At 52.8% G+C, this 18715-nt stretch overlaps 1 protein-coding gene and 1 long non-coding RNA gene across 2 annotated transcripts; one reads left to right on the forward strand and one right to left on the reverse strand.

Moving 5' to 3' along the window:
• Window positions 1–620: 620 nt before the first annotated feature.
• Window positions 621–6836, forward strand: LOC102043275 (receptor-type tyrosine-protein phosphatase mu-like; the record flags this gene model as incomplete). The annotated part of the gene is made up of 10 exons (XM_031065753.1): window positions 621–778; window positions 855–990; window positions 2256–2405; window positions 2576–2675; window positions 3182–3261; window positions 3614–3748; window positions 4181–4306; window positions 4874–5031; window positions 5303–5438; window positions 5945–6836. Coding segments are annotated over 10 exons (1254 nt in total), but the record flags the coding sequence as incomplete, so codon positions are not given.
• A 2963-nt stretch (window positions 6837–9799) lies between these two features.
• Window positions 9800–11653, reverse strand: LOC115949237. Its single transcript, XR_004082806.1, has 3 exons — window positions 11592–11653; window positions 10907–11149; window positions 9800–10040 (listed from the first exon to the last, which is right to left on the reverse strand). It is a non-coding gene; the product is annotated as an uncharacterized LOC115949237 (long non-coding RNA).
• Window positions 11654–18715: the final 7062 nt, after the last annotated feature.

The following is an 18715-nucleotide window of genomic DNA, read 5'->3' on the forward strand; positions in this document are numbered from 1 at the left end:
ATTCCACCTGAGATAAAGGGCAGAAACTGAAGGAGTTGCAAGGAGGGAAAACAGGCACAATATGAAGAAATTGCAGTTATGCATATTTCTGTCCTTTCTTGTCTTGCCCAGAGCAATATGTAGCTGAAACGTAAAACTCCAAGAGCACCTGATGGTAAGATGTAGCATTAGTTCATGCCAAGTGAATGTGATGTTTAGGGAAAATCACAATGGGCTGGTAACAAGTGACTACATTCACATCAGTGTAGCAACAGCCTTAGGGTACATCTTTTCTGGGCAAGCCAGGGCTTTTTGATGACAGTGGAAATACCCTAAGCTGTGAATTGTATCATTTCCCTCTGGGGCACGAGCTGCTTTTCCTGCTTTGCGTTCACTGCTCACGGTGAAGCAGAGGACAAAATGAATGGTGTGGCTGTGGGATGGGTGACTCTGCCCTTTAGTGTCTGAGGAGCTCTAGTGGAGCAGTCCTTATGGTGTGGTGCTGGAGGGAGCACTCTGTGCTGGTGCCCCTCTCAAGTGGTTTTCTCCACTGCCTCCTCCTTGTTGGCAGGCAATCACTTGACACAAGCTCCCTGGTTGCTTGCAGCTCCCTGTTGCCAGCTGTGTCTCCCTTTCTGCAGGCAGGCTGTGCTCTGCCAAGAGCAGTGGAGCAGTTTCACTACCTGCTGTGGCCGGACCACGGGGTGCCCAGAAACCCGTCGCAGCTGCTGTGCTTGGTGGAGGTGGTGAACAAGAGGGCGCTGGAAGCGCCTGCAGGCCCCGTGCTGGTGCACTGCAGGTACCGCGCTGGGGCTGTCTGGCTGCTGGGGCACGGCCAGCGGGGGCAGCGCTGACCCGCGGTGCTGTGTCCTCAGTGCCGGCATCGGGCGCACGGGCACCTTCATCGCCCTGGACTTCCTCTTGAAGATGGGCAAGGCTGAGGGCAAGGTGGATGTGTTTCGCTGTGTGCAGCAGCTGCGGGAGCAGCGGGTCAGCATGGTGCAGACCAAGGTGAGGAATCTGCTCCCTCCACGCCTCGGGCTGCAGATCCAATGCCCACCTGTGGGAGTCAACACAGGCGAGTGGCCAGAACAACCACAAAACCATGGCTGAAATGCCCAGAGGAAATTTATTCATTACCTCACTAGCTGGAGGATGCCAGGAGGTAACACATAAGTGGGAACACCAGCACCATCAGGCTCAGTCCATCCTGGGGGACACTGGGGCTGCTCTTTTCACCCATTTAACAAAGGCCTGTGCACCTGTAGTTTCCCAGCTGGGCTGTGATCTCCTCTGTGTCTTTGTGACCTCTGGTCTTTGATGTGTCCCAAAACAGAGAGCTCAACCATGTTCATGACAATGGGCTCCAGGTCTTTGTAAACACCAGTGTTCCCTCTACACAGATTCTACTCCCCAAAGCAGAGAGAGGATAAACAGCAGTTGGCTGTTTATACACAGTATATAGGATTTCTCACACTGTCATTTTCCAGACCTTGGTACTCCCAGCTGTAAGGCCACTTGAGACAATCCACCATGCTCCTTCTGAATGAAAAACCTTTCTGCTGCTTTTAATCCTTTGCTGTCAACACCACCCTTCCCAGGGATGTGGCATGCAAAGCCACATTAGCCATGCTGTTCCTGATCTAGCCACAGGGACTAGGGCTACCAGGGGATGGAGAGTGAAGGATCTTTTCTCAATGCTGTGTCCAAAGCTAGCTGGAATCTACATTTCCCTGAGACTCTCTGAGGTATCAGCAGCATTTGTATGTATCAGTCACCCTGACACAGGAGGGCCGTCTTGTAGGCAAAGATGATGAACGAGAGTCCACCTGTCCCTCCCGGCTTTCAGGATGTCTGCCCCCCGTGGCACCTCCTGGGCAGCAGTGTCCTGGCCTAGGGACTGTGTGTCCATGATCTGCTTAGTGCTGGGCTCCTTCAGAGAAAACCAGGTTGGGCTGGACCAAGCAGCCTCTTGCACAAGGTCTAACCAGTCCACAGGTTTTCCAGGCTGCCTTCCCCAGAGCAGGGGTCTGGCCTGAGAGGGAGCGGTAAACGTGAGGAAGATGATCTGGCCTGGGTTGCTGGAGTTGCTGGCTGTGTCCCAAAGCAGGGCTGCCTGCAATGAGAAGTGTCTGGCCTCAGGGATGCGCAGCAGGAAGGTGAAGGATGAACCTGGCTCGCTTCTGGCACAGTTTGAGGACAGCCGGTGATCTGGAGCTCCAGGGTTCCTCCTGGACTGGCTCCAGAGCGTGCAGCTGAGCCGTGTCCTCCCGCAGGAGCAGTACAGCTTCCTGTACGAGGCGCTTCTGGAAGGTTTGCTCTGCGGCAGCACTGGGGTGCCCGTGGAGAGCATCGCCAGCCGCGTGCACACCCTGCGAGACCATGAGACCTCAGGCTGCAACAGCGCCCTGGAGAAGGAGTTCAAGGTACCACCAGGAGACCGTGCACTGGTGCTGTGGGGGCTCATCTGTGATGCCAGCCCCCTCCCTGCTCCCGTCCCAGCAGTGGGATGGAGGTGGGGGATCATTTCTCTGCAGTGGCCCAAGAAGGTGAGTTGCTGACAGGCAGGACTGACTTGGGTGAATCATCTCCATAGGCCCTGCAGAGATTTTCTGAGTTGTTCCAGCTCCTGCCATGCAGAGAAGCAGAGAAACCCAGAAACCAACCCAAGAACCGCAAGCCAGGGATCTTGCCAGGTAACACTGGCAGGGCTGGGCAGCCTCTTGCTCTAAAGCCAGAGCCTGACAGCAGCATGGGGGGAACGATGCTTTCCTGCTGCTTCCCTCCCCGGCACATGACACTGACAGGTTGGGCTCAGGGTCCAGTTGTTGTATTCTGTTTAGTAGATAATGAATACAGATTAGGCTGATTCCTTCTGAGCCTGTTGGAGGTACATGAGGTACACCTGGGGTTAATATGTCCCTGGTCTAAACTTCCCCAGTGGAGAAGCTCAGATGAGGCACATCAGGGAGCGATGAGGAGGGTGGATCTGCTGTGGCCCAGCCACAGGGCTTTGGGCATCCCTCGTCAGGGTGCCCTGAGCTGTCACAGCCGTGGGTGTGGTGGTACCTGTCCGTTCAATCGTCTCCAACCCATGCTGCAGGGAGCTATGTTGGCTGTACCTATTGCAGGGAAAGCCCCTGCCTCTCTGTAGGGAGGGAACGATCCATCATTTCCCCCTGTCTGCTCCTTGCCTCCGCAGCGGACTCCTGCCGGCCCATCCTGATGTCCTCGGTGAACGCAGACGGCTCGCCAGCTTACATCAACGCCGTCTTTGCCAGCGTAAGGCCGCGGCCGCCGCGGGAGCGGGAGCTGCGCGGGCCAGCCGCGGCGCTCCTGCGCAGCCCCGCTCCAGGCCAGGGCAGAGCCCCCCGCCCGGGGGTGGTGTCCCAGCCCTCGGGCTGCTGCGCGGTGACTGCTGGCCAGCGTGTGCCAGCCCCAGCCCGCTGCGAGCCGAGCCCGGCTGCGATGAGCTGAGAGGGCAGCGGGGCGCTAACATCAGCTGCTCTGAGCAGGGCGGGGCTGGCCTGGGCCTTCTCCATGTCAGCAGGGCGGGAGGGAGCCGTTCCCGCTGTGGGAAGGGCTCTCGGGGATTGTGGGACTCTCCCCACACACATCGTCCTGTCTTTTGCAGACGTACACCGAGGAGGAGAGAATCATCATCACACAGCTGCCTTTCCCCACCACGCTGGTGGATTTCTGGGCTCTGGTCTGGGATTACACTTGCACATCGGTAGTTGTGCTGAATGAACTCCAGGAGCTGGACAAGGTCAGCAGCCCAAGCTCTGACAGCTCTCCCCTCTCCTGGTTCCCTGTGGGGCCGAGCAGTGTGATTGCTGTGTTTGGCCCTGCAAGGATCTTACCATGAGAGCCCTGCTTGCACCAGGACCTACTGCAAGCTTGGGGGCTCCACCTGGGAGAGCCCTGAGGACAGTCCCAGCTCCACAGCAGGGGGCTGTCCTTGGTCTCAGTGCAAATGAGCATCCCTCGGGTTTTGTTACCCCTACCCAGGTGTCCTGTGTAATGGAATGTTATTGTCTGGCTGCAGCGCTGGGTTGGTGCCCGGCAAGTGTCTGGCAGAGCCATGTGCATGTGGCTTATGGGCGAGGGGCTGGTGTGAGCCCCCCCATGTGAGGGGCCGAGCTCTGCCCTGCGTGCAGGCGGGGCCATGTGTGATCAGGCACCTCTCGCCCTCCCCCAGACGTACGTGCAGTTCTGGCCCAGCCAGGGCGAAGATGACTATGGCCGCTTCCATGTGCAGCTGATCTCAGAGGAGCCTGGGGCTGGCTTCACAACCTGGACACTTGTCCTCAGCAACAGGCAGCAGGTGGGCCCTTTGCTCAGAGCTGGCAAACTCCTTTGACAAGAATCTTTGCATGAGCTGGGAGGAGCAGCTGTCAATAGGCTTTAATTTGGGGTCAAAGTCCCAGCCAGAGATGGCAGAGGATCTGGGGGGGTCCTGGCAGGGCACTGGCCACAGCAGAGTCTTTTGCCTTGGCAGAGAGGTTAATCCCAAGGAAGTGAGGCTGCAGGCAGAAGTAGAACTCAGAGGTGGTTTTGTGTGCCTTTCCAACTGGAGGACAGCAGCTGTGGTTGGAGTTTGTACACCTCAGTGGTTCATGAAAGGGGAACTATTGCATGCAGCTGGACACAAGGACTGGTGTCAGTCCGAGCTGCACCTGGAGCTCAGCTCTTCTCTCATGCTCTGTCTGTTGCTCTCGGAGCAGTTGGTGGAGAAGAGCAAAGTCTGGAGTGGCATGTCCCACCGTGGGGCTGCTCCCTTGATCCAGTGTGCGTGGCTGAGCCAGGACTGGCATGCACCGTCCCTCCCCTTCCCTCCATGAAGCCAATAGGCCTCTGCTCTGCCCAGCCCCCTGTCTTTCTTCCCCACTAGCCCAAGAAATCTGCAGTGGAAATCCGGTTACATCAACTGACAGACTGGCCCATGCAGCAGCACCTTCCCCCCCACCCTGACACCATCATCAGCCTGCTGGGGAAGGTGGAGACACACCATCGGCAGAGCCAGGATGGACACATCCTTGTCACCTGCTGGTGAGTGATGTCTCCTGGAGGAGCAGCCGTGGCACAGAGCTGGGCACAACTCAGCCTGTGTCAGTGACACTGGGGACAGCTCCATCTTGGGTGGATGTGTGGATATGAATTCAGCTAGGCTGAGGGAGGAAGGCTTCCCTGTGGAGCCTGGCTGGGTGTGGGATGTGTGGCCAAGATCATCCTGAGAGTGTGGGGGTGCAGGGGGACACCTCTGAGGCTCAGCCCTGCCACCTGCCATCGCAGAGCAAATGAAGCTTGCCCTCTTCCACAGGGACGGAGCCAGCCGGAGTGGGATCTTCTGTGCTGCTGGTTTCCTGTGTGAGCAGATCCAAAGCGAGGGCATGGTGGATGTGTCCCAGGCTGTGAGGATGCTGAAGAGGAGGCGGAGACAGTTCATTAAAAATGTGGTAGGTGCTGACTTCTAACCCAGGTGGATGGCAGCAGCACAACAAGAGCCGTATCTTGCATTGCCCCAGTAGCTGCCCTAGCCCCTCTGTGCTCAGATCATCCTGAGGCCAGGTGCCAATGAGATCTTTGAAAGCTCCAGTTTCAGCTGCTGGGACACAGCCACTCCCTCCGTGGCAGGTTCTGCAGAACTGAGGGGGCACCAAAGCATCCTGCATGATGAGTGGCCCCTTTCTGGTCCACCTGCCTGCTTAACACTTGGTGTCATGGATGTTGGCTCTCCTGCCAAATCCAGCTGGCTCCAGTGCTGGTGTAGCCCATCCTTCCAGCTCCTGGAGCACATGCCTGGATTTCTCAGCTATGGATGGTGGACTCCAGCTGGGAGGGGGAGGGTGGACTGCACCTGAGTGTGGCATGCCCTGTGTCAGGAAGCTGTTGGAGACCAATGCTGACATGCCAGTGCAGGGCTTGGTCCACCAGAGCCTCATGTGCATCCTTTTATCCACAGGAACAGTATGGGCTCTGCTATGAACTAGCCCTGAGTTATTTGAATTCATTTGAAACCTATGGCAATTTCAAGTAGGGGCATGACCACAGCCTGTCTCTGGATGGGACTTTGACTCCCTGGACAGCCCTTCATCCATAACAGTGGAAGCAAGGGGGAAATAAAGGGATATGCATGACCCCAAGATGCTTCACTCTCCTGAAAAACCACCCCAAGGGTCCTCTGTGGCTGGAGAACACAGGCTAGAGTGTCTCCAAATTGTGGCCAAGTGTTGAAATGGGAACCTGACCCTCTGCCCAGCATTTGTGCAGGAACTTAATCTGAAATCACAACCTGAGCATGAAGACCAGAGCAGAGGCACCAGGACTTCTTCACCTATGCTTCCTTGCCAAGGATGAAGAGCACAGCTGTCCCATCCAGGTTCCCTTGTCCCCTCAGGTAGCCCCAAGGACAGTGGGGTAGCACCAACACCCACATTGTGTTTGGTCAGAGAAGTCCCACACTGCTGTAAGGTCCATGGTGCTCAGGAGCACAGGATATCTCTCCACCTGTGGGAGAAGCATGAAGCCCAAAGTCAGCAAGAGCCAAGAATGGGACAACCCATGATCCTGCAGGGCTAAACTGGTCCTTCAAACCCCACACAGTGTCTTCCTGGGGCTGCATCTTCCTGTTGCTGCTGCAAGTGCCACTGCCCTACCAGCTCCACTGAGGCTCTCCCATCAGCCTGTGGCTGCAGCATGGCAATCCCAGGCTATGGTGTCTCAAGGTGAATATCCTGGATGTGCTTCAAGCAGCACCACAGAAACAAAGGCAGGAGACTTCAGAACCAGGAGTGACCCCATGGCTTTCTGTCCTGTGTCTCAGCAATAAAGGCCATGGTGGTGGTGCTCCCTGATCTTTGCTTTTCTTCCAGGTGACCTGGCACAGGGGCAACAAGGGAGCTGAAAGCACAGAGATACCACAGCATGGGCACAGAATACACTCTTGGCCAAAATGTGTGTGGAGAGCCATCACCCCTGATGGATTCCCACCACACATCTGCTCCAAACTCACATTAGAGCTGTCCCGCTCAGCTCAGTAGGTCAGAAAAGCCGTCAGGCAGCACCAAGGGAATACAGGATCACAGCAGCCCTGCTCGTGGCTCCCCTCAACAAGGCACAGTCAGCTCCCTGCAGGGGAATATCACCCCACAGGGGCAATGAGGGGAGCAGGCAGAAGCTGTGTGGGACAGGCAGTCCCTCCAAACTATAACCCTTTATTTCTTGACCAGACAGAACAGGCAGAGTCACAAAGCAGTCCAGCCAGACCAAGCAAAGCCCTGGGTTTGGCTGAATATCAACAGAGAGGGTAGAAGTGTTGGGAACCCAGAGGACTGCAGGAGAATGCCATCAACCTGAGCCTGTGTGAATCTGGGACTGGGAAATCTGGCATACAAGTCCTGCTTCCAGGAATGCAAAAATGAAAGCAAAGCCTAAATAAAAGGATTACAGAAAGACCGATTCAAAGGCCTTGCAAAAGCAGTAATCAAACCCTGGGAGGTGAAGGGGCTGAGGAATGAAAAAGCTCAGCTCTCCTGGGTCTTCTGTTTTCCTCTTGCCCTGCTGAATTGGATGAATTTCACGGGAACCCCATGCTGGTCACAGTCACAGGAGAGCCCGGGGACATGGCGGCCATCAGCACTGGGCTGGAGTTATCCTTCCCGTTTTCTCCATGTCCTCACTGCTCTGGATGTCTCCATGGTCCTGGCTGAGGCTGAAGTGCCTGATGTCCTGCCTAGCCACCTTCACCTGTGGAGAAAAAGGGCACCCAGTGTCAGAGACAGGCTGGGGCACACGGCAGTGCCTGCCACAGCCCAACCCTTCCGTGCCAGCTGTGCCCAACCACAGGGCCTTGGAGGTGCTGTCAGTGCTGAGGTCCTGGCCCTCCTGAGACCCCTCCCTGCAGATCCCCGGCAGGGACGGCACAGACATGGGTCACTCAAAGCCCTGAGCCTTCAGGATGCTGTCTTTGCTCACGCTGTCCCTGCTGCAGGCAGGGAGCATTGCCTGGGACCAGGCTCTGCCTCCATGTGGGGCTCAGTGGGCAGAGCCATCCTGATCATCCCCAGCTAAGGCAAATCAGGAGATGTATCAGTGCAGTGTACAAAGTGCTGCTTCTCCTGAAACTCAGGTTCTCCTGGGAGATTGCTGCTCTCATCCCACTTGCCCCACAGCCTGATAGTCCCTCTGCGATGGTTGTCTGCAGAACTGCATTTTCCTACCTTTTTAATTATCCTCCTTAGTTTTGTTGGGCAAGTACTTCCTTTTCCTGGAAAGGCAAAAGAGAGTAAGAAACTGGCATTGTGTATGTACCTGCTGACCCTGTCCCCTTCGCACCTGCTGACCCTCTCCCTCCCCCCCCCCCCTGGAGTGCACTAGCCATAGGATGACAGCAACCACAAGGATGACTGCCAGCAGCACAACCAGTCCAATCACAATCCAATGCCACTGGCCCACAGTCTGCCCTGCAACAAGCACAGAGGCAGGGGTGAGTGCCACAGCCTGGCCTTCTGCTGGCAATGGCCCCAAGAATGGCAAAGGGTATGTGCAAGTGTGCACACCTGTGTCCCTAGGTTTCTTCTGGGAGAGAGGATCACCCCGTGTGTGGGGATCTTGCTCTGTTCCACATGAGACCAAACAGTGTGTTCCACCTGAGAGAGCCCCTGTCGGGATCCAGCCACAGCTGCTCCGGTTTGTCCGGCACTGCAAGCACAGACCATGGGGTCACACACAGGGCCATGGGCAGGGGCTGAGGCCACAGGAGGCTGCAGCAGCTCCTGGCCAAGGGACAGGCTGCACAGGGACTCCCTACGAGGGGTTTGTCCCCTGCAAAGGCTGCGTGTGCTGCAGCAGTGGGAAGCACAACAGTGCAGGGTGGAGTGGGACAATGAGAACGGGCTGTGCCCTGCTCAGGGCTCTCCCAGCCCCCTCCCCAGAGGACTCTCCACAGGACCCAAGCAGCTCTGATCCCAGGCACATCCCTGCACAGAGCAAATGATCAGGCTGAGCTGAGGGATGAGGGGAGCATCTATTCTCCTCCCTGTGATACAGCTCTGGACTGTTCCTTGTCTCTGATATTTCTGTGCACTTACCTGTTTCCTGTGTCGTGAACAACCATGAGAACAGGGTTGTGTTGGGAGGCAAGTCAATGGTGACACTGTACTCATAAAATACAATCTGCCTTCTCCCACTCACAAGGTGCAGACCAACTTTGGCACAAAGGGAAAATGCTGTGCCAAGCCCCTTGTGCAGAGGCTTTGCTCTCAAACAGCACAGATGGCAGAAGACGAGAGCTGCCCAGCTTAGCACCACAACCAGCAGCTTTGTGCCCCTGCCACCCCAGCTTGGTTGGATAGAAAAGGAGAGACTGAAGGTGGTTGCTACAGCCCTCTGAAAGGGGAGCAGGAGGAGTTGGAGGTCAGGGTGCTCTAGGAAACTGCATGTCAACCATTAGGTGAATTTCTCCAGTGGCACAAGCGCTCCTGTTCAGTCAAACATCAGGACACCTTGGGGAGAACAGAGGGAAGCCAGGAAGGTTTGGCCCTATCTGGGCAACATCCCGGCTCACAGGGAGCAGCAAAGGGATCCTGCCTGCCTCAAACCCTCTGAGCTGCGTGGCTGCAGCCATCCTTTGGTGCCATGGGAGAGCACAAGAGGAGACATTTCCTCCTGGCCTGGAAGCAGGAGCTGCTTCCACAGCCTCCATCCTCACAGTGCTGTGCCCAAGGAAAAACCCTGAGCTTCCCATGCTGCCCCCCCTCAGAGATGTTCTCAGGATCTCCCCCTGCAAAGGATTATCCTGCTCCAGGTCCTTCCCTTACCGATGCACTCCACACTGGAATGAATGCGGACCCAGGCACCGCTGGAGTCTCTTCCACGCCAAAATTCTTCGTACCCACGTGTTTCATAATCATCCTGGAATTGAGTCTGACATTGGATTTCAGTGTAGGGTGGCTGGAAACCTTCAGGGCAGCTCAGCATCACTTTCTCATCCTTCTCATAGTTCTCCTGGTCTGGTGCCAGTTGAAGTCTGGAGTCCCACAGGGGCCTTTTGCACCCTTCTGTCAGAGGTGAAAGTGGGTGTTAGATGGGCTGGAGATGATGAGATGATGAAGTGGGGTATGGGTGAGTGGTGGGAGAGAAATCCCCAGCAACCCCTCCAGGCAATGAATGGAGAGGGAAGGTGACACATTCCATCTGCTGGGATGTGACCTGAGGGCAAGCCTTGTTGGGATGGACTTTCCTTGAACTTGTAAAGCATGAAGAATCACTCATTGATCAATCTGCCTCTATCCACCCACATTTCTCTCTGGACACTCCTGTCCACATCCCACAACCCAAAGCAGGGAGATTCCCATCCTGTCTCTCCCTGTGCTTCTCTCCTGAGCAGTGCCATGTACTGCCATGCCCCCACTGGGCACAGCTGTGTCTCTGGCAGGGACAGCTCTGCATCTCCATCCCCTGATGGGTGGCATTGATCCTCCCCCAGGTCCATCCCATAATGCCTCCTGTCCCAGTGGCAAGGGCTGAGCCAGCCCTGCATCATCAGGGTCCCTTCATTCTCCTCTGCTCCAGCCCCTGCAGGTGCAGGAGGTGTTCCCCAGGTCCCTTATCCATGGGCCAGCAGGGGAAGAAGCAGACCTGTGCATTCCAGGGTGTCACCTGGAGGCACAGCAAAGATAATGGAACCTCCATGGGCACCTGGCTGGCAGCCTTGGATCCTGCCCCTGGCCTGGGCACCCGGCTGGGAGCCCCAGACTTGGCCTGCTCAGGAACCACTGCAGGAGATTTCAGCTTGCCCAGCTGGTTCTGCCTGCTCTGTTGTCTCCTGGCTGCGTTGTCCTCTTCAGCAGTTTGCACAGGCAGCAGGGCCCAGGGAGGGTGAGGGTAGAGGGGAGACACGGGCAGCTGCTGCAGCCTCACTTACCCATACACAGGACATCCCCCTCAATGCGTGTCCAGGCGCCTGTGCTGTTCCTGCCCCACCAGGCATCCACATAGAATGGTTTTCCAGAACTCACTCCTTGAATTTCCATTGTACATTTGACCTCGGGGAAAGAGGGCTCAAGGCCTTTGGGACAGGTCAGGGTCAGTTCTCTATTCTGTGGGTATTCAGTTTCATTCTCCAAAAACTGAAGTCTTGCATCCCACTGAGGTTTTGGACATTTTGCTGTCAGGGAGAAGGTGTGAGAGTCCTACTCAGCGAGGGAATGCTCAGGCAGGAGAGGGACCAAGGCTTTTCCATAATGAACTGTAGTTAATGTCCGCATTCAACACCATGAGGAAACCCAGGGACCCCCAAGAGCAGAAGAAGAGCATGTGCCTGGGCAAGGAGGTGATACGGGACACTGGGAGAGAGGTGAAAACTGAGGGGCAGGATCCCCTCTGACTTCCCTGTGACATACAACTCAGGAAGAGACTGGGAGATGCAGGGATGAGAAAACCTGTCCCACACTAAAGGCTTCTAACCCTCTCCACCTTGGAGACTGCTCCCAACTGGGACCTGACTCTGAGCTGTGCCCAAGGTGTCTCACAGATACAGCACGATGTCCAGGTCACCTCCACAGTGTGAAGTGCACATAGCAGGGGAGACCTGTTGCTTCCTAGCTTACCCGTAGTGCAGCTCAGGTTCTGTGTCAACTTGTGCCATTTTCCTGAAATGTCCAACACCTCCCAAGCATTCTTCCTGTTTGCACATCTGATCACAGCGAGGGGAGGAGTGTCTTTCTCAAAGCAGCTCAGTGTCACCTCTTCGCTGATCCTGTAAAATCTCTGGTTTGGCCTAAACCGGAGCTGTGAGTCCCACTGGGGCTGCTGGCACTTCTCTGGAGAGGAGAAGGAGCTCATGTAAGCAGGATGGGAAGTGGTCTGCTGGGATATTTCTTGTTCTCATTTGGACAGGGCTCATCTCCTTTGGTTACCACATTCACCTGTGGATCCCTCTCTTGCAGCCTAGGACAGAGCTATTGGTGGCAGCAGAGCACCCCAAGAGCAGTCCCATCCATGCCTATTACAGTCTTGCAAGCTTCCCAACTCGGACTCCCTTTGGAAAAGGGTGGGCAGGGACTGAATTCCTTCCCAGCAGGAACTGCTCCATTATCTTGCCCAGCACCAAAGGGAGACTGACTGGCCTGTAGTTCCCTGGGTCTCCCTCATTTCCCCTTTCTAAAAAGGGAGTTGTGCTTCTCGTTTTACAGTCAGTGGGAACTTTACTGGAAGTTGCTGGTGACAACTTCTCAGCTATGATAGATAGTCTCTTGGCTACTTCCTCCACCCTCAGGACCCACACATGCATCTGATCAGGTCCCATGGATTAGTGCACCTTCAGGTGCCTCAGATGGTCTCAAACCTGGTCTTTTCCTACAGCAGGATGGTCTTCATTCTGCCAGCCCCTTCTTTTGCCCCCTGCAACTCAGGTACTTTTCCTTGGTTATGGGCACAAGAAAAGAGGCGCTGCATAAGACTCCTGGGCTGGAAGTGGGTGTGAAGGGATTGCATGAGCTGAGCTGGCAAAACAGCCACACATTTCTGACTAGGTGTCTACCTTCACCAGGACTCCAGCCAGTCATTTCTCTTAGACTATGCACTTATCAGATTTAATCCTTTGCAGGAACATCAGCCTCTTCTCTGTTGTCTTTATTTCAGATAAAAAGGCCTTCACAGATGTACAGACTGATCCAGGTTTTCTTCTGGACACGATCTGCTCACACCCACAGGCACACTTGTTGGCAGCAAAATCCCACTTGAGTTGCCACTTTGCTTTTGGTCTGGATCTTAACTTGTTATTTCCTCTGCTCTATCCCTCTCACAATTATCTGCTGGCTCCTAGCAGCAGCTACCTCCCATCCCATTCCTCTGCCATCCTCACCCAAGACAAGTGACATCCCCTTATCTGATTGGGCTAAAGGAGCTTAGAGCACATAGGTATTTTACCAGCTGCACATTTGGTTGTGTTTTGCAACATGAAGATTGGGCAATCGATTGAAGTAAATCTTCGTATTCCTTTTTATTAAATTCTAGACAGGAGTGCTGCTGCCTCTCTGCATGCATCTGCATTTGGGTCTCTACCCTCTGACCCAACCCCACTTTTCATGGAACAATTGTAAGTCTCTGTGAGTGTTCCTCTACCATACAAATTTAGCTGTAGCTGTCCAAACTTTCTCCAATGTTACCAGGGTGCAGTCAGGCAGGCCCAGAGAGTTTGCACTGCTTCCTACAACACCCAAGTGGCACCAGGACTCCCCAGGAAAGCAGGAGTGCTCTGCAGACCATGCCAGCTGCACCTCCTCAGACAGAATGAAACCCCTGACAAATAACTGGAAAAAAATAGCCCCAGACTGGCAAATTGAGCATCAATTATTTCAGTCAAGTGACAGCTACTCATGGAAGCATTTCCCATGTTCTAATTTGCATTTCAGGGCCCTGAATTGTGCCTCTAGGAAGATTATTCACTGATGGGTATTCTTTGATCCTAGAGGTACCTCAGAAACGGGAACAAAGTTGCTTGAAAAGAGTCGTGTGGGGCTTGGCCTGAAGCAAGAAGCAGTTTGAGGGGATGGAAACTCTGCAGTGGAGGTAGCCTTGGGAGCTGAGGGGGTTGTGAATGCTCACGAGCATGGCTGGCCTCTCCCACATGGCCCCACTCTTGACTTCAGTGCGAGGGGGCCTCACCATTTTTCCTTTTGTAAGTGTTCCATACCTCCTAGTAGCTGTGAGAGCTCCCACAGCACTCAAAACTATTCAATGAAGGAGACAAGATCTACCTTTCAGGGATGGTGGACACTGGAGTTTATGTCACCAGCATCACCCACTCTGAGTGGCTACTGGACTGGAAATTGGTGCCTGTGAATAGGGTGATCTCTAGGATTGGAGGAGCTGCCACCTCCATGAGGAGCAAAAGGACCATCCTAATTGAGGGACCTGAGGGTGGGGTGGCCACGGTAGGACCATTCATGGTAAGGGCTCCCATTACCTTATGGGGCAGGGACCTATTATCTCAATGGGGGGCAAGGTGAGAGACCCCTTTAACACCACAGGATTTTTAATTGGGGCCACTGTGGAGCGTGCCACTCCACCACTCACCCGGAAGACCAACAAACCGGTGTGGGTGGACCAGTGGCCCTTCCCAGCTGAAAAGCTGAAAACATTCAAGTCTCTCATGCAGGAGGAGTTGTCCAAAGGCCACATTATACCCAACCAACAGCCCTTAAAACACCCGTTTCTTTGTTATCAAAAACTCCAGCAGGGACAGGTGTCTCCTGCATGACCTCAGAAAGATCAGTGAGGTCATTGAAGATATGGGTCCCCTGCAGCCTGGCCTGCCCTCACCCTCAATGCTCCCCAGGGATTGGAGATTGGCAGTCATTGACATTAAACACTGCTTTTTTAACATCCCACTCCATCCCAGAGATGCCCCATGGTTTGCCTTCTCAGTTCCATCCTTGAATAGGCAAGCCCCCTGAAAAGATACCACGAGAGGGTACTCCCCCAAGGCATGAAGAACTCTCCATCTTTGTGGCAGTGGTTTGTCGCCCACATTCTCTCACCTATCAGAACAAAGTTTCCAGACGCCATTGTCCTCCACTACATGGATGACATTCTGATTTGTACCCAGACGGACACATGTTTGGACATTGTGCTGAAAAAGATCATCCATGTCATCAAGGAGGCAGGATTTGAAATTGCAACGGAAAAGATTTAGCACACCTGCCCATGGACCTACCTTGGACTCTGAATCAGTGAGCGGACCATCGTACCCCAGCAGCTCACCATCAAAGATGACCCAAGGACCCTGAGGGTTCTTCACCACCTCCGCAGGAGCATTAGCTGGGTCCATCCACTGCTGGGGATTCACGACAGAGGACCTTGTGATGCTTTTCAACCTTCTGTGAAGCTGCGAGGATCTCAACTCACAGCACACCATCAATCCAGAGGCCAAGGTAGCAATCCAGAAGGTATTGGCTAACGAGATCCAAAGCATTGACCACGAGACAGGCCCACCATGCAGACCCTAGCCTGCCTTTTTGTTTTGCAGTTTTGGGTAAGTCACCCAAATTTTATGGATTAATTCTTCAATGGGACCCCACTTTGAAGGACCAACTTTTAGTTATAGAGTGCGTGTTCCAGTCCCACCAACCAATTAAAACCATTACAACACCCCAATACTTGATGGCTCGGCTCATCACACAGGCCAGAGCATGCCTCCAGACATTGGTGGGGTGTGATTTCACATGCATATACCTACTATTGACATTAAAAGATCTGGATACTTTGCTCCAGACAAACCAGAACTCCCAGTTCACTCTTGACAGCTACCCAGGTCAAATTTCAACTCATTTCCCAAAACACAAACTTCTTAATTTGACCTTTAATCTGGTTTCAAAATCATTAAAAAGTAGAACTCCTCTGAAGGCACTGAGAGTTTTTACTGATGGCTCAGGTGGGTCCCACAAGTCAGTTATGACTTGGAAGAACCCAGACACTTAGGAGTGGGAGTCTGATGTCCGAATTGTTCAGGGATCCCCACAGATTACAGAATTAGCAGCCGTTGTCAAGGCCTTGAGAAGTTTCAAGCAGCCTCTAAATCTGGTCACAGATTCGGCCTGTGTTGATGAGGTAGCTGAGAGAGCTGAACATTCATTGTTAGAGGAGGTCTCCAATCCAAATTTACACAATTTGCTCTTGAAACTAGTTTATCTACTCCCCCACCAAGAGCAACCATACCATATTATGCATGTGAGATCACACACCGACCTCCCAGGACCAACTGCCAAGGGTAATCAGAGGGCCGATGCTCTGGCCATGGCTGTACAAACTACTTTGCTTGATGTATTCAAACAAGGGAAGCTGAGCCATCAATTTTTTCATCAGAATGTTCCAGCCCTTCTCCAAATGTTTAAAATTTCACAAGATCAAGCCAGGGCAATTGATGGCTTATGCCTCAATTGCCAAGACTTTAACCTGCCTTCTGTGGGAGCCAGAGTTAATCCCCGCAGCCTTGAAAATCTGCGGTTGTGGCAGACTGATGTCACCCACTGTGCTTCCTTCAGGAGACTCAACTACATTCATGTGTCCATCAACACATTCTCTGGAGCTGTGTTCACCTTGGCTCAGGCAGGAGAGAAGCTAAAGGATGTCATCAAATACTTCCTCCTTGCGTTTTCTACCTTGGGCTGGAAAATAAAAACTGACAACGGTCCTGCTTACACTTCCCACAAATTCCAACAGGTTTTAGCCAGTGAGGGGTGAAGCACACCACTGGCATACCCCACTCCCTGACAGGACAATCCATTGTAGAGAGGGCCCACCATGCCATCAAGCGGGTCATTGATCAGCAGCATGGGGGAAGTTGAAACCTTATCAAGCATTGAAAGATTGTGTGAGGCTCTTTTTGTTAATGATTTTCTTAATAATTCATTTGCAGAGCTAAATTCCCCCATTGTCAGGTGCTTCTCAAATAATACCAAAGCTCATCTCATAGAGAAGCCACCTGTGCTAATCAAGGACCCCAAAACCAAACAGACAATGGGCCCTTTCCAATTAATAGCTTGGGGGAGAGGGTATGCCTGTGTGTCCACAGGATCCGGCTCAAAGTGGATCTTTGGCTGTTTTAGGTATGAAATGGGTGTGTGTATTCTATTCCTGTCTGTGGAGCAGTTATCTTCTGTTAATTAGGCAGTTTTCTTTATCTCTTCCACGTCCAATCCTCCCTCTGGGGAGATATCTTCTGTTAATGGGCCATTGAGTGTCACTGCATGAGATAAAACTACATCATCCCATTGTGAGAAGCTCCGCCCAGAGGGAGGAGCCAAGCATTCCTATCTGCGTATAATCAGAGATATGGAAGACCACAGGCAGCATTTTCCACTGGATTCCCAGAGGAAGGCCAGGTTCATCTATACCACCACTGTGTCTTCAGAGGAGGACTGCACCCTTTCTACAGGATCACTGCTTCAGGAGAACTACATCTGTCACTCCAGGAGGATGGCAGCCACCATTTAATGGGACTGCTACCAACACCCTGACCTAGAGGATGTCAGGTCATATTCTGACTCTGTCAGTGTTGTTTTTTATTACTGCATTGTTTATTTTATTTTTAAATTTTTCTTCCCTAATAAAGAACTGTTATTCCTGCTCCCATATCTTTGCCTGAGAGCCCCTTAATTTCAAAATTGTAACAATTTGGAGGGAGGGGGTTTACATTTTCTATTTCAGGAGAGGCCCCTGCCTTCCTTAGCAGCCATCTGTCTTTTCAAACCAAGACACCGGCAAAACATCAAGCTGTATCTAGAGCCACCAGATACAGCACCCAGAAGAACTCCTGAAGACCCAGAAAACGAAGATACAGACCATACACATACAGCCTGGAGAAGGAGAAAGAGAAGAAAGAAAAGAACCACACGCTGCACAGATCCAGCTTCTGAAATCAGCTCTGCCTCTCCTGGCCCATGAAACTGCCTACTGGATTTTTCATATGGGATAAGTTATATCCCATCCTAACATCTTGTTTCTTTTAAACTTCCTTTTCTTTCATAATACTTCTATTTTATGCTAGCCTCTAAGTTGCTACATTAGTTTCACTTCCCTCACATCCCTCTAACATAAAAACAGAAAAAAGGGTGGAGTGTTGTGGGAAGAAGACAGTAGAAGTTACGAAGTTACTTATTTCGCAGTTACAAGTTTCCTTTTAAGATTCACAGGAAGAGCTGATCTTCACTAGGACACGACCATGAGTTACCAACTACTCACCACCACACTCTGGATGTTCCTCACCCTACCACCATGTGGATCATCCTGCAGTCAGCCCAAAACATCTGGGTCACCCTGGCAGCAACCTTCCAACAAGACAGTTTGTGTCTGTCCATGGACTGTGTAGAAAATGCACTGTCAACATGCCTAAGCAGCCATAGATTTTCTAATGCTGACCCAGGATACGGCTGTCAAGACGTCACCAGGATGTGCTGTTTAAACTTATCACATTCAAAGTTGATCCAATCATCCAGAGGCTGGAAAGGCGCACAGAAAACATCAAGACTGAGAAAAGCGCTGATGAACTTACTGAACTCCTACTGAAAGATGGGGACTCACAGGATGGGTATCCTTTGTCAAGGGACTGTTTTGGGTTTTAATTATGATTGTTGTTGTGCTAGTTAGGTTCCTGTGTTTTATTAAGTGTCTGCAGAGGTCCATGGTAGAAGCCTTTTTAATTAAACAAGAAGGGGGAGTTTTGGAGGCACGTGAGCCCATTGGGAAAAAGGCAGTGGCAATGCCTTGGAGGCATCCCCCACAGGTTAGGGGTCAGAAAGCTTCCCCCATAGTGCTCTGCAGCACTATGCTAATTTACCCCAGCTCTCTATTCCCCATTGCCCCTTTGGCCGTCCCTACACCTTTTATGCCTATATGATCTTTTTCTAGAATATTCCCCACTCCCTGTTTCCCCATTGGTTAATGTAATGCTGCCTGTCCACCCTGGCACTCCCTATTGGCTCCTGCCCTTTGTACTTCCCCTATGTCCTCAGTTGATTGTCCCTGATGCTTTGCTCCACCCCCAGCATATTTATGGCCTGGACCATCCATTGCATTCTGTCCTGGGACTCCTTCAGTGATGGACCTTAATAAAGCCTTGCTGGAGCCCCATACAGAAGATCCTCCTGTATCTCACCTGCCTGCTAGCTGTGTTGTGCTTGAGTGCTGACTGTGTGAATGCTAGGTGCCTGCCCAAATGTTCTCCCTCCAA

This window comes from Geospiza fortis, unplaced genomic scaffold (assembly GCF_000277835.1).
Source record: "Geospiza fortis unplaced genomic scaffold, GeoFor_1.0 scaffold4670, whole genome shotgun sequence".
In the NCBI taxonomy this organism is placed as follows: Eukaryota; Metazoa; Chordata; class Aves; order Passeriformes; family Thraupidae; genus Geospiza; species Geospiza fortis.